At 47.5% G+C, this 15,439-nt stretch overlaps 1 protein-coding gene across 1 annotated transcript; it reads right to left on the bottom strand.

Moving 5' to 3' along the window:
* Positions 1-5,768: 5,768 nt before the first annotated feature.
* LOC110146876 (keratin-associated protein 10-8-like) lies at positions 5,769-6,680 on the bottom strand. The gene has a single exon (XM_070466803.1). The coding sequence runs from the start codon at positions 6,678-6,680 to the stop codon at positions 5,994-5,996; it is 687 nt and encodes a 228-aa protein (XP_070322904.1). The 3' UTR covers positions 5,769-5,993.
* Between the last annotated feature and the right edge of the window lie 8,759 nt (positions 6,681-15,439).

The raw sequence follows: 15,439 nt of genomic DNA, 5'->3' as shown, positions 1-15,439 counted from the left end.
CACATCTGACCCCACGACCTGTGATAAATTCCCTTACATGGACAGCAGAACAACTTTGTGGATGGGAATAAATTAAGGGCCTTGTAATGGGAGGTGGTTTTGAGTCATACGAGTGGACTTGGGAGAGGTGACAGGAGATGTGGCCACTGAAAGGGAGGCCACAGGGAGAGGAAAGCAAGACGCCAGGCCATGGGCCAAGGATATGGTGACTCTAGAAGCTGAAGGAGACAAAGAAGAGATTCTGCCCTGAGGCCCTGGGTTGGATCAGACAGTCCATCTGTGACCATGGCCAGTGAGACTCATTCCTGATCCCACCTTCACAGCTGAGAGGTGACACCTTGGTGCTGTTTCAGCCACATGTTCCTGGTTACTTTTTAGGGAAGCCACAGTAAAGTCCAGTGTTGCGGCCCCAGAAAGGGGTGGACCTTCCTGGAGGACTCTGTCAAACTCCTGGTGATCCCCTGGGAGCCCCTCATTTGCCTGCAGAGGGCGTACCTGCCCATCCCTCCTCCTTAGGAGGGTGGGGGGACATGGCACAGCTCTCTTCAGGGGCAGCTCTTGACCTTGGCACCCACATGCCTGGACCCCTGTAGCTCAGGCACCCTCTCGGCCTCTCCACCCTCTGTTGGGGCTGGAGCAGGGGAGGGGCTGGAGAAGATTCCTGTGACTGCGGAGCACCCAGACTGGGTACCATCTTCAGCAGCATGTGTGGTCTCAGGGACTGGAGGCCAGACTCAGAAGTCAAGGTGTGGGCAGGCTGGTCCCTTCTCAGGGTGATGAGGGAGAATCCATCTCTCTCCTGGCTCCTGACATCTCTGTGGCTCCTTGGCTTGCACAGGCCTGACCTCTGCCATCATCGTCACAGCATCTTCCCTCTGTGGTACCTGTGTGTCCAGAGTTCCTTCGTTCATGAGGACACAGTTATGTGTCTCTGTGTTAAAGCGCACCCAACTGGCCTCATTTTAACTAGATCACAACTTACTCCTTGGAAGAAAAGCTATGACAACCTTAACATATTAAAAAGCAGAGATATCACTTTGCTGACAAAGGGCCATATAGTCAAAGCTATGGTCTTTCCAGTAGCTATGTACAGATGTGAGAGTTGGACCATAAAGAAGTCTGAGCACTGAAGAACTGATACTTTCAAACTGTGGGGTTGGAGTAGACTTTTGAGAGTCCCTGGAACAATAAGATCAAACCAGTCAATCCTAAAGGAAATCAACCCTGAATATTCATTGGAAGGACTGATGCTGAAGCTGACGCTCCAATAATTTGGCCACCTGATGTGAAGAGCTGACTCCTTCGAAAAGACCCTGATGCTGGGAAAGATTGAAGGCGGGAGGAGAAGGGGATGACAGAGGATGAGATGGGTGGATGGCATCACCGACTCAATGGACACGAGTTTGAGGAAGCTCTGGGAGGTGGTGAAGGACAGGGAAGCCTGGCGTGTTGCAGTCCATGGGGTTGCAAAGAGTCAGACATGACTGAGTGAACAATGACACCTGCAAGGACGTTTCCCAATAAGGTCACATTCAGAGGTATTGGGGGTTAGGACTCCAACATATCTTTTTGGGAGGGACACAGTGCAGCCCATCACAGGACATCTTAAAGCTGCAAGACGAGTCTGGCCCCTCCCTCATTCACCATGTGGCCTCACCGTGGCTCCCTTTGTCCTGCGGCATCTGATGTTTTGCTTCCTCAGGAACGAGGAAGGTCCAATTTGAGCATTCCACCTACTGGACACTTGATGAGCTCACTGTGCACAAAGACCCCATCCCGTCCGGAATCCTGGCAGTTACAGGAGGAATGTGCAGGCCCGCACGTGGGGTGCCCGTGATATTCCGGGAAGGGGAAGCCGGGCCCTGGAGGCAGAGGGCTGCCCCAGCAAGTGCCAACTCAGCCCCTGTGGTGTGAACGTGGGCCCTTCGAGAGCAGGGTCACTGGGGCCATCCTAGGGAGGGGTGGGGGCTTCCCAGAGAAGGGAGCCATTGGCATACCAGGGTTCCAGGGACAACCGTTTGGGAACCAAGGAAGAGTCTAAAAGGAGAGCCATCGGGGCGTCCTTCCTATCGGAAGGCACAGACCCAGAAACTCCCATCACTATGATGTCACATGACTGTGAAGATGTGAAAGAGGGAACTCTAAGAGCGCCCACTGTGCCTGGCAGTGCCTCATATGCTTCCATTCAAACCAAAACTCCTGCCAGGCCCGTTTATCTTCACCAGGCCAGGCACTGGATGTCACGTCCCACCTTTCTGCTGCCCTCCCAACTACCCCCAGGAGGGTACCACTGCGCTGCCCACCAGGCGGGAGAGGAAGTCTTCACGGGTTGCTCTGGTTCACAGGATGCCTTTGGGGTTGCGACGGTCCCTGGCTGAGTCACGTGGATGATAAGGGTGTCACACTGATGGAGAGGCTCGCCTGAGATCTGAAGAGTCTCGGAGCATTTAGAAGGGTCACTTTGTTACTAAGGTGAACTACATGAACGTCTTTCACCGGCTCTCCTCCCAGGTCAGCGCTGCGGCCTGACCCGTGTGGATGCACAGCAGAGGGAGTCACCTGCTTTGGGCTTGGTGTCACGGGATGCACACGCGGTCTTCATGGGTGCCTGTGTTGCGCTGTGCATGGCGACATCGCTATCCGGTCAGGAACCCCACAGATGCACTGCTCATCCCGACGGGCGACACTGGCTTTGCTGTGGGCTGTAGGTTCTGGTTCCCACGCGTGGCAATGTCGCTGCACCTCACTTTTCTCGGGTTGAGGTGAAGTGAAACCTTCTCTATGCCCTTCTTAACTCTTTGCGCTATGAAGAGTCCACCAGGGCCTTTGTCCACTTATCTATGGAGATGGTTCTATGTTATTAAAATTGAAATGAACAGGTAAAGGGTACAGTTTAGTTTAGTTCAGTTGCTCGGTTGTGTCCGACTCTTTGCGACTCCATGGACTGCAGCACACCAGGCTTCCCTGTCCATCACCAACTCCCGGAGCATACTCAACCTCATGTTCATTGAGTCAGTGATGACATCCAACCATCTCATCCTCTGTCGTCCCCTTCTCCTCCCACCTTCAATCTTTCCCAGCAACTCACTAGGTCTTTTCCAACGAGTCAGTTCTTTGTCAGGTAGCCAAAGTATTGGAGCTTCAGCTTCAGCATCAGTCCTTCCAATGAATATTCAGGACTGAGCTCCTTTAGGATGGACTGGTTGGATCTCCTTGCAGTCCAAGGGACCCTCAAGAGTCTTCTCCAACACCACAGTTCAAAAGCACCAATTCTTTAGCGCTCAGCTTTCTTCACAGTCCAACTCTCACATCCATGCATGACTACTGGAAAAACCATAGCTTTGACTAGATGGACCTTTGTTGGTAAAGTAATGTCTCTGCTTTTTAATATGCTGTCTAGGTTGGCCATAACTTTTCTTCCAAGGAGTAAGTGTCTTTTAATTTCGTGGCTGCAGTTACCATCTGCAGTGATTTTGGAGCCCAAGAGAATAAAGTCTGTCTCTGTTTCCATTGTTTCCCCATCTATTTGCCATGTAGTGATGGGACCAGATGCCATGATTTTAGTTTTTTGAATGTTGAGTTTTAAGCCAAATTTTTTTCACTCTCCTCTTTTACTTTCATCAAGAAGCTCTTTAGTTCTTCACTTTCTGCCATAAGGGTGGTGTCATCTGCATATCTGAGGTTATTGACATTTCTCCCAGCAATCTTGATTCCAGCTTATGGTTCACCCAGCCCAGTGTTTCTCATGATGTACTCTGCATATAAGTTAAATAATCAGGGTGACAATATACAGCCTTGTCGTACTCCTTTCCTGATTTGGAACCAGTCTGTTGTTCCATGTTCAGTTCTAACTGTTGCTTCTTGACCTGCATACAGATTCTCAGGAGGCAGGTCAGGGTGGTCTGGTATTCCCATCTCTTTAAGAATTTTCCAGAGTTTGTTGTGATCCACACAGCCAAAGTCTTTGGCATAGTCAATAAAGCAGAAGTAGATGTTTCTCTGGAACTCTCTTTTCTGATGACCCAATGAATGTTGGCAATTTGATCTCTGGTTCCTCTGCCTTTTCTAAATCCAGCTTGAACATCTGGAAGTTCATGATTCACGTACTGTTGAAGCCTGGCTTGGAGAATTCTGAGCATTACTTTGCTAGCGTGTGAGATGAGTGCAATTGTGCAGCAGTTTGACCATTCTTTGGTATTTCTCTTCTTTGGCTTGGCTTGAAAACTGACCTTTTCCAGTCCTGTGGCCACTGCTGAGTTTTCCAAATGTGCTGGCATAGTGAGTGCAACACTTTAGGATTTGAAATAGCTCAACTGGAATTCCATCGCCTTCACTAGCTTTGTTTGTAGTGATGCTTCCTAAGGCCCACTTGACTTCACATTGCACGATCTCTGGCTCTAGGAGAGTGACCATACCATCGTGGTTATTATGAAGATCTTTTTTGTATAGTTCTTCTGTTTATTGTTGCCACCGCTTCTTAATATCTTCTGCTTCTGTTAGGTCCATACCACTTCTGTCCTTTATTGTGCCCACCTTTGCATGAAATGTTCCCTTAGTATCTCTAATTTTCTTGAAGAGATCTCTAGATTTACCCATTCTATTGTTTTCCTCAATTTCTTTGCACTGATCACTGAGGAAGGCTTTCTTATCTCTCCTTGCTATTCTTTGGAACTCTGCATTCAAATGCATATATCTTTCCTTTTCTCCTTTGCCTTTGATCACTTGGCAGTGATCAAGACCATCCCCAAGCAAAAGAAATGCAAAAAGGCAAAAATGGTTGTCTGAGGAGGCTTTACAAATAGCTGTGAAAAGAAGAGAAGCTAAAGGCAAAGGAGAAAAACGGTACATGTCTTGAGTAAACTCAGGAAAGAGATTTAAGAGTTGAGGCAGGTTTACATCTGGCCCCTACCTGTTTACAGGTCCTCTTAGGGTTTTGCTCCATTTCCTCTTTCCTGGGTGGAGCTGAGCTGGGCTGGGGGTATCCTGTGGGGAGATGCCTTCAGTTCCTGGCCCCTCTTGCCCCAGCCTCCACTCTTTCTCCTGCTCCTATGGGCCTCATCAGTCTGTTTCTGGTGGGAGGATAAGTGGGGGGATAAGGGTGCCTGGTGCTGACTGGTGCCCACCTCCTCTATTGCTAGTGTCCACTAAGACTGCAGGCTCCTTCTCCCCTACTGTCCTGAGGGTTTGTTCACAAGGCGTCTCTTTTGTTCTCTCCCTCCTCAGTCAGGCCTTGAAACCTTGAATAGAATGAGTGATGTCTAAATTGACACTGCACCCCCTTGGAGCAAACAGAATCTCGTACACAGACCAGCATACAGGCAAGCCTCCTCAGTGTCGGCAGCTCTCTCCAACGGCACTCGCCCTGGGCTCTCAGATCCTGACCCAGGAGGGTTTCTGCTGCTCCCCAAGTCACCTTCAATCTGCATGGGCAGGGGGTGGGTGTGGGAGGAACCCAGGGCCCAGTCAGGATCTGAGCCTTCTGCACCCACACCCGCCTCCCACGCCAGCCTTGAAGGGCCGTCCGCTGCAGGGAGAGTGGGCCTAGGGTAGGAAGGGACATGGAATGTGTGGATGGCACCAGCTTTCAGATCCTGTGTTCCCTCAGCTGCTTTGAACTCGGATGGGAGAATGTGTCTTTACTGCCTGGCTTCTGCCGGCAAAGCACCCACAGGCCAAATTTGCAGGGGCCGAAGGGGCCCAAGGGAGGAGGGCGAAACAGACATGGGTCCGTATTTGCTGACATAAACACTTTATTCATTATAGCAGCTTGTGTTTGTCACATGGGATTCAAGCAGCCCGTCCTGCATAGGAGGCTCCTGGGGCCCCACCCTCCGCCCTGTCGAGGGCTCTCTGGGAGGCCTGCCAAGTTCGAATGCCCTCTGGGCAGCATCTGCATGTCCACCTTTGGGAGAGGGGAGGTCCTGGCACCAGCAGAGGGGCTCCTGGAGCTTGTGAGAGAGACAGCAGCTTGTGGAGGGCGGATGATCGGCCGGTCAGCAGCAGGGCTCCGGGGCCGAGGCAGAGACGCAACAGGCGGGGCGGCACACGGGGCGGCAAAGCAAGGACACAGAGGAGGCCGGGCGGCAGCAGTTGGGCTGGCAGGAGGCGGCGGGCACGCAGCAGGCGGGGCGGCACACGGGCCGGCAGAGCAGGGACACGGAGGAGGAGGGTCTGCAGCAGGAGGAGGGGGCTGAGCAGGGGGAGGCCTCACAGCACACGGGCCTGCAGCAGACGGGCTCACAGCAGACGGGCTTGCAGCAGACAGGCCTGCAGCAGACGGGCCTGCAGCAGACAGGCCTGCAGCAGACAGGAGTGCAGCAGACAGGCGTGCAGCAGACGGGCCTGCAGCAGACGGGCTCACAGCAGGCCTGCTGGCAGGGGGAGGAGGTGCAGCAGGAGGGCTGGCAGCTAGACGTCTGGCAGCATGAGGCCAGGCAGGAGCTGCTGCAGACTGGCTGGCAGCAGGGGCTGGACTCGCAGCTCACTGGGGCGCAGAGGAGGGTCAGGCGGGGGGCCGGGGTGCAGCAGCTGGGGGCACAGCAGGAGGGCTCGCAGCAGCTCTCTGGACAGTCGTCCACCTGCCAGGAGGAGCCGGTGCAGGAGTCATAGGACCCGGGCAGGCAGATCCGGCTGTCGTAGCTCAGGTCGCTGGAACAGACGGACAATGCGGAGGCGGCCATGGTGGAGGTGGTGGGGTTGGAGGAGGTGTGAGTGTGTATGAGTGTGAGTGAGTGAGTGAGTGTGTGAGTGAGGGGCTAGGGGACGTCTGCTTTTATACCCGCCCTGGGTATGCACGTGGCCCTGGTTGGAGGCTCCCACGCCCTCCCTTCCTTGTTGCTGTTTGGAGCTGGTTGCACGAGACCCTCATTAGGGCTGCTGTGTTTTCTACAATTAGCTTTTACTCATTAAACATGTGAGTACGCTGCAAGAGTCTGTTTTCCCATCTGTTCTTTGTTTGGCTCCAGAAAACTTGTGGAGAATACAAGACGCAAGTTTCTGCTGAACGACTGCCAGGGTTCTTAAATCATGTTCACGGAGGGAGGGGCTGAGCAGGAGATAAGTTCCCAGCCACTGCAGCCCCTCCCCACTTCACGCCAGCCTCGACAGTGTGAGAATATATAGGGAAAGATGCCTAGCTTTACCGCAGCCCAAACTATACCTAAGAGCAATACTAAGAAGATAAGCTGTGAGCGAAATAGTAAACTTGATCAAAGAACACACACAACATATATCCACTGGGACCCGAGAGCTGTGAGCAAGAAACTCAAGTCTGTAGACTGAATCGCCACTCTTTCTGGATCAATCCATCACTGATGTAACTTCAATCAGAATCCAAAAGAAATATTGTTGGCATATAAAGTGAAGATATTGAACTGCCAGAAAATATTTGCAGTATAGAATTTAAAAGTCTTTACAACTAAAGCAGGATATGATACCAAAGAATCAAACACAAACACACAGTTCATTCAAATTTCCAATCAATGTATGAAAAGCTACTGGATATCACTGATAATTAAAGTCTCTAAAACACAAGTGTCCCACCTACAAGATCAGCCAAGATTTACAACACTGATAATACCCAGTGCTGCACAGTCTGAGGTCCTCACTCTTCTTTAAAAATTACTTGGCTAATTTTTCGTTGAGCTGGGTCTTTGTTGCTACATGTAGGCTTTCTCTGGTCGTGGTGAATGGGATTTACTCTTTGTTGCAGGGTGCATGCTTCTCTTGGCAGTGGCTTGTCTTATTGTGGAGCACTGGCTTTAGGACATATGGGCTTTGGTAGTTGTGGTACGTGGGCTATTCCCAGACTAGGGACCAAACTTAGGTTCTTTGCATTGGCAGGTGGATTTTTAACCACTAGATCACCAGGGAAGCTCTGGGGCCTCCCTGTTAGAAATCCTTAGCAGGTATGTTTTTTATTACAGGTAACAAATAATATAAAATTAACCATTTTAAAGTGTTCAAATCAGGAGAATTCAGTACAGTCACAACACTGTACAACTATGAGCACTATGTAGTTCCAGGACATTCCCAAAAGGAAATCTTGTAGTATTAAGTAGACCTTCCCCAGTCCCTGTCAATCACTGCTCTGCTTTCTGTCTCTATGGCTTTGCCTGTTCTGCACATTTCATATAAAAGGAATCACACAGTAGGTGGCCTTTTGTGTCTGACTCCAACGTGGCATAATGTTTTTAAGGTCCATCTACTTTGTAGCATACATGTGTACTCCCTCCTTTTTTATGACTGAATAATATTCCTCATAGAAATAGACCACATTTTATTTATCCGTAAGTCAATGGACATTTGGGCCATTTACACCTTTTGGTTTAAAAGATGCTTGCTCCTTGGAAGAGAAGCTATGACAAACCTAGATAGCATATTAAAAAGCAGAGATATCACTTTGCTCACAAAGGTCCGTATAGTTATGTATGGATATGAGAGTTGGGCCATAAAGAAGGCTGAGTGCCAAAGAATTGATGCTTTTGAACTGTGGTGTTGGAGAAGACTCTTGAGAGTCCCTTGGACTGCAAGGAGATCAAACCGGTCCATCCTAAAGGAAATCAACCGTGAACATACATCAGAAGGACTGAAGCTGAAGCTCCAGTACTTTGGCCACCTGATATGAAGAGCTAACTCTTTGGAAAAGACCCTGACACTGGGAAAGATTGAGGGCAGGAGGAGAAGGGGGCTACAGAGGATGAGATGGTTGGCTGACATCATTGACTTAATTGACTTGAGTTTGAGCAAGCTCCGGGAGATGGTGATGGACAGGGAATCCTGGGGTGCTGCAGTCCACGGGGTTGCAAAGAGTCAGACAGGACTGAGCGACTGAACAACAGCAACACACTTTTCTTAGTGTGAATAAGGTGTGATGAATATTTGTGTACAAGCTTTTCTTTGAATATCTCTTTTCATTAATAAGTCTTTTGGGTGTGTACCTAGAAGTAAATTTGATGGGTTATACGGCAAACTTTTGAGGAACCACTAGACCGTTTTCCACAGCAGCTGTGCCATTTTACATTTCTACTGGCAATGGACAAGGATCCCAATTTCTTTACATGCTCATCGAGACTTATTTTCTATTCATTTATTTGTTTATTTTAAATTACAGCCACCCTAGTGGACATGAAGTGGTATCTCCTTGTGTTTGACTTGCATTTCCCTAATGGCCAATGACATTGTAATTCCTTTCTTGGGCTTGTTTGTATATTTCCTTTGGAACAATGTCTATGATAGCACTTTGTCCATTTTAAATTAGGTTGTTTGTCTTGTTGTCCAGTTATAGGCATTCTTTATGTACTCTAACTACTAGGCCCTTTATCAGAATTATTTTTTTGCAAATATTTCCCCTCATCTTGTGGGATGTCTTTTCCCTCTCTTGACAGTGTCCTCTGATAGACTTTTAAAATGCTGATGAGATCTGATTTATCTGCTTACCATGCACTGAATGCTGGGTTCGGCTGCTCCGGCAAACACAGCACGTGTGTTGTGGCAGCTGCAATTGGGGCTACTCATTGGTGGGTTTGCAGTAATTCTTTGTCATTTCCGAGGATCCAACTGGTTTTTGTAGACTGGTGAGTGGAGATGTTATGGGGAACCACCCCCACATCCTTCATTCAGGTCTTTAAAGCAGCACTAATTTCTGCCACTCTCGCAGGTTGCAATGCTGATTTTGAAGCACTCTCCTGACCCGGGACACAGGGGAAGCAGTTTCAGAGGCTTATCTTTGATAATATGAGAATTCCTTCCAAAGTTTGGAATGAATGTGGGGCTGTTTTAAACACCAGGGACTTCCATTCCGATTACACATCCCGAGACATAGGAATGACCTCTGAGTTGGTCTGTGGGCCTGGACTTGAATAAAGACGTTGCTTCCCTCTGTCCTATGGACACAGAGCCCATAAGGTTGTTTCAGGACTGAACTCTGTGCTCAACCGTCCTCAAAATGTTGGGGTTCTTCTCTGCCCTAGTATTGTTGCATGGGTGAATGCTGGGGGTGGGGAAAAACTGGAATAATTCTTACTACATAAACTTGTCTTGGGGCTTCCCAGGTGGCTCAGTGGTAAAGAATCCGCCTGCCAATGCAGGAGACGCAGGTTCAATCCCTGGGTTGAGACGATCCCCTGGAGAAGGAGATGGCAACCCACTCCAGTATTCTTGCTTGGAGAATCCCATGGACAGAGGAGCCTGGAGGGCTGCAGTCCATGGGGTTGCACTGAGTTGGACGTAACCGAGTGACTGAGAAAGCATGAATGCACACTTCTCTTGATTGCAGGGTTCTTCCCAGGTGGGAGCACTTACATCAAGAAAATTGGCAAACACTGCAGATCACCATCTTTTTTCAGGAAGCTAGATTCCATCACTCGTATACTCTTCAAAATCTGTAAAACAAAATACCCACCCCCCAAACAAAACCCCTAAAATAGCAGAAATCTAAGATGGTTGAATGGGAAAGGGAGGGAGTCACCCCAATAGAAAGCTTGATCCTAGATCCGGGCCAGTCCTCAGACAGGAACACCTTGATCATGTCCAGTATCAAGTTACTAGTAGTTTAACAGCCAGTTTGTGAAATTCCTGAATAGTTAATACTTGACTCTTGCCACTTAGTACAAGTCAACTCCAGACGGCTCCAGTGTGATTGCTGGCAGTAACCTGACTGGCTGTATATCACTTTCTCATGTATTCTGAGAACCACCTGCAATAACTCCCTGCAAGATTTATGCACAGAGGTCTGGCGTGCATCACAGTCCCCTCCACCTGTTTTTTTAATTTCCATGATGGGTTAATAGTTTACTAAGTTTTGGTTTATCTTTCCATTATTTTTTTCAAATGTGACCAACAATCTGTGTTTGTTTATTCTCCTTTCTTACAAAAGTGATAGCCTTTTATACACCCTGGTCGGCACCTTACTTTTCCCCTCATCTACACATCCTGGAGCCCACTTGAGGGCATGTACTGAGACCTCCTTCACTCCTTCTTAGAGCTTCACAGCACTCCATGTATGAATGCAGCATAGTTAGTGGATGGACAGTTGTTTTCCTTCATACCCTTTACTACTTTGAGTAACACTGCAGTGAACAGATTGTCACTGTTCAGTCGCTTAGTCATGTCCTACTCTTTGCGACCCCACGGGCTGCAGCATGCCTGGCTTCCCTGTCCTTCTCTATCTCCCGGAATTTGCTCAAATTCATGTCTGTTGTGTCGATGATGCCACCCAATCATCTCATCCTCTGTCGCCCCCTTCTCCTCCTGCCCCCAGTCTTTCCCAGCATCAGGGTCTCATGTACTAACTTTGCCAGTGTATCTTTGGGATGCAGTTCTAGATTTTAGTGCTTACTGTTTATCACTGGATGAGGGGTGGTGGTGCTCAATAGTGTCTGACTTTGTGACCCCATGGACTGTAGCCCGCCAAGCTCCTCTGTCCATGGAATTTCACAGGCAAGAATACTGGAGTGGATTGCCATTTCCTACTCCAGGGGATCTTCCCAACTCAGGGACTGAAGCCATGTCTCTTGTGTCTCCTGCATTGGCAGGCAGATTCTTTACTCTTGAGCTACCTGATCAACATGAAATTTTAGTAGAGCCTATCAAATTTCCTTCTGTATTGGGCTGTTCCATTTTTGCACTCCTGTAAGTAGCATGTGAGAATGTCTATTTTATACAACTTTTCCAACTGCATGTGTCATCAAGCTTTTTGTCATTCTGACAGCTAAGAAATAGAATCTCTTGTGGTTTTCAAAATATTTACCTTTCTCTTAATATGACTTTGCGAATCCTTTTGTATATTCAAACCCATTTGCATTTCATTTTCTGTGAGTTGATGTTCGTTAGCTCCAGCCCACTTCAAATATTGATGCGTTGGTCTTTACCCCCCTGATTTTGGCAGCTCTTAAATATTAGCAAAATAGTACATTTTCTGTGGCACATGTTCAGTTCAGTTCAGTTACTCAGTCATGTCCGACTCTTTGCTACCCCATGGACTGCAACACACCAGGCTTCCCTGTCCATCACCAACTCCCGGAGCCTGCTCAAACTCATGTCCATCAAGTCGGTGATGCCATCCAACCATCTCATCCTCTGTTGTCCCCTTCTCCTGCCTTCCATCTTTCCTAGCATCAGGGTCTTTTCCAATGAGTCAGTTCTTCTCATCTGGTGGTCAAAGTATTGGAGTTTCACAAGTTACATGTATTTTTTTCCCTAACATTAAAAAAAAATTCTTTTGCTACACGCAGGCTTCCCCTAGTCGTGGTGAGCAGAGGGTACTCTCTAGTTGCAATGCATGGGCTTCTCCTTGCTGTGGTTTCTCTTGTTGTGGAGCATAGGCTCTAGAGCACACAGGCTTCAGTAATTGCACCACCTGGGCTCAATAGTTTTGGCTCATGGGTTCTAGGCTCTCAGGCTTCAGTAGCTGTGTCTCATGGGCTTAGTTGTTCTGAAGCATGTGGAATCTTCCCAGACCAGGGATTGAACCCATGTCCCTTGCATTGCAGGCATATTCTTAACCACTTGACCGCCAGGAAGTCCCCTAACTAGTTTTTTGTCTTATACTCTCCTTATGGTATTATTTTTATCACTCTATCATCTATCTGTCAATTATCTATCATCTATCTATGTCTGTTTTAATGTAGAACAAAGGGACACCTAAAGATAGTTGAAAAATTCCACAGCTCACTGATGGTTCTGTCCTTTTCATTTTAATTCCAGTTTCTTTACTGTGCAATCAAATCCTTTTCTCAGCAGTGGCTGTAGCAAAAAAAAAAAAAAGTAAAAAAAGTAATTGCCCTTTGAATGGATAAATAAATGCATGAAGTGCTTTATTCAGAGTCAGAGAGCCTGTTTCTAGCTTCCAGAAGTGTCACCCTAGAGACCTCGGTCATCTTCGTCTATACAAGGGGGTAATTAAGTCTGTTGGGCCGACACTACTGGGGCTGTGCCCGGATGCTCCCCAACCCCATTTCCCATGCTCACGCACCTCCTGGGCTTGCTCAGAGCAGTCCTCACCTGCAGGTCTCCTTGCAGGACTGCTTGGAGGAACTACTCTGCCACACATCTTAGTCTGCAGTGCCTGGGGATTTGGATCCATCCAGATGGACAGGTGAGTGCCCAGCTTCCTTCTCCAAGATGGGATGTGCACTCAGTGCCCCTGTGGGATCGGCCTGGGACTTCACCTTCTTCCAGTCCCTGATCTGGTGATCCCAGCCCCTTACCAGGCTCTCCTGGGAGCACTTCCTGAGTACATGATGCATGCTCCTGGGGAATCTGCCTCACCTTCGGGGTGTGAGGGCTGCAATATGATGTGTGTGAAGAGCTCCGTGCATAGGTGAGCATCCTCAGCATCAAACCTGAGCTGTAGTTGGTCTGACTTGCTCCCCTGCCTCCCACCCCGACCTCCTCCCCATGCCTAAGCTCTGAGGATTTTCCCTGATGCCACTTCCTGGCGTCTCCTTGAAGCTAGAGTGTCACTCTTTGGGGCCCAGATAACTTCATCTTCTTTTCAAATCCTTCCCTGATATGACTCAGTACTAGTTGGCATTTCTCCCATCTGAATTCCCACATTACCTATGCCAAAACACATAATTCATGGTTCATAATTACTGTCTCATTTCAGTTTTTAAATTTATTCCAGGTATATAAATCATAGCACACATCAAGTCAAGATAAATAACTACTATAATTCATTGACTAAATGCCAGACTTTTCTTCTTTCTTTCTTTTTTAGATTATAAAAGTATGATAGCACATTTACAGGAGACTTGGAAAATACAGAAAAAAGTTACATGTAGTTTCACTATGTATTACAATTATTTTTGTAAGTAGATAAAGATTTTCAGTAGGAGTTTCAATATCAAACTCACAAAAAGTAATAGAATGAATAGCCAGTAAAGTAGAAGAATATCTAGACCTGAAAAGCACCGTGAACCAATTCAAAGTAATGAAGATTTATGAAATTTTCACACAACAGCAGGATACAAATTCTATTCAAGTTCTCATAGACTATAAACCAAGAGACACTAGAACATATCCAGGGACATAAAACAAGGTGCAAAATTTTCATGGTCTAATGGTATTGGAGTCATACAGAGTCTCTTATCTCATCACTGTAGAATTATCTTACAAATCAATATTAAAAGATATTTGAAACCAACCCACATATTTTCAAGTGCAAGGTGACATTTACCAAGAGAGATCTTTGTTAGCTGTTGAAAGTCAAGGCCAATTTTAACATCCCTGAAATGGGGAGACATCTTCCAAATGATGAGACAGCAGAGTTTAGTTGGAAGCCACTGTTTCTGCTTCAGTTCAGTTCAGTTCAGTCACTCAGTCGTGTCCTACTCTTTGCGACCTCATGAACTGCAGCATGCCAGGCCACTCAGTCCATCACCAACTCCTGGAGTTCACCCAAACCCATGTCCATCGAGTCAGTGATGCCATCCAACCATCTCATCCTCTGTCGTCCCTTTTTCCTCCTGCCCTCAATCTTTCCCAGCATCAGGGTCTTTTCAAATGAGTCAGCTCTTCACATCAGGTGGCCAAAGTATTGGAGTTTCAGCTTTAGCATCAGTCCTTCCAATGAACACCCAGGACTGATCTCCTCTAGGATGGACTGGTTGGATCTCCTTGCAGTCCAAGGGACTCTCAAGAGTCTTCTCCAACACCACAGTTCAAAAGCGTCAATTCTTTGGCTCAGCTTTCTTTATAGTTCAACTCTCACATTCATACATGACCACTGGAAAAATCATAGCCTTGACTAGACGGACCTTTGTTGGCAAAGTAATGTCTCTGCTTTTTAATATGCTCTCTAGGTTTGTCATAGCATTTCTTCTAAGGAGCAAGCATCTTTTAATTTCATGGCTGCTGATGGCTGCAGTCACCATCTGCAGTGATTTTGGAGCCCAGAAAAATAAGGTCAGTCACTGTTTCCACTGTTTCCTCATCTATTTGCCATGAAGTGATGGGGCCAGATGCCATGATCTTAGTTTTGTGAATGTTGAGCTTTAAGCCAGCTTTTTCACTCTCCTCTTTCACTTTCATCAAGAGGCTCTTTAGTTCTTAGACTCCATAAAACAATGGAGGATCTTCTATGGATGACATCTTGAGAAAAGATGGCCTGTCTGAGATGTGTGTATGTGTGTTGTTCAGCACTTTGTCCCACATGGACCTAGTATGAACATCATCAAACAGCCTACAACATGAATTATCTTAAAGCCTCCAGGTAAACGACGATGGTTAGAATATTACAGATCTCTTTTTGAGTTTCAAAAGCAAAAAACAACAACAAAGAACACCCTTCTCATCAAAGTTGAATGCTGTCCTTATTTCAAATAGAGGAATGGCTCAATTGAACAAGCATTGAGCACCTACTGTATGCGAGCACTCTGCCTAAAACCAGAGATACAGATTAACAGCCTGACCCTGACTTCCCTGCGGTGTGCAGCCT

Source organism: Odocoileus virginianus, chromosome 4 (genome assembly GCF_023699985.2).
Source record: "Odocoileus virginianus isolate 20LAN1187 ecotype Illinois chromosome 4, Ovbor_1.2, whole genome shotgun sequence".
In the NCBI taxonomy this organism is placed as follows: domain Eukaryota; kingdom Metazoa; phylum Chordata; class Mammalia; order Artiodactyla; family Cervidae; genus Odocoileus; species Odocoileus virginianus.
This window is presented reverse-complemented; position numbering and strand designations above follow the sequence as displayed.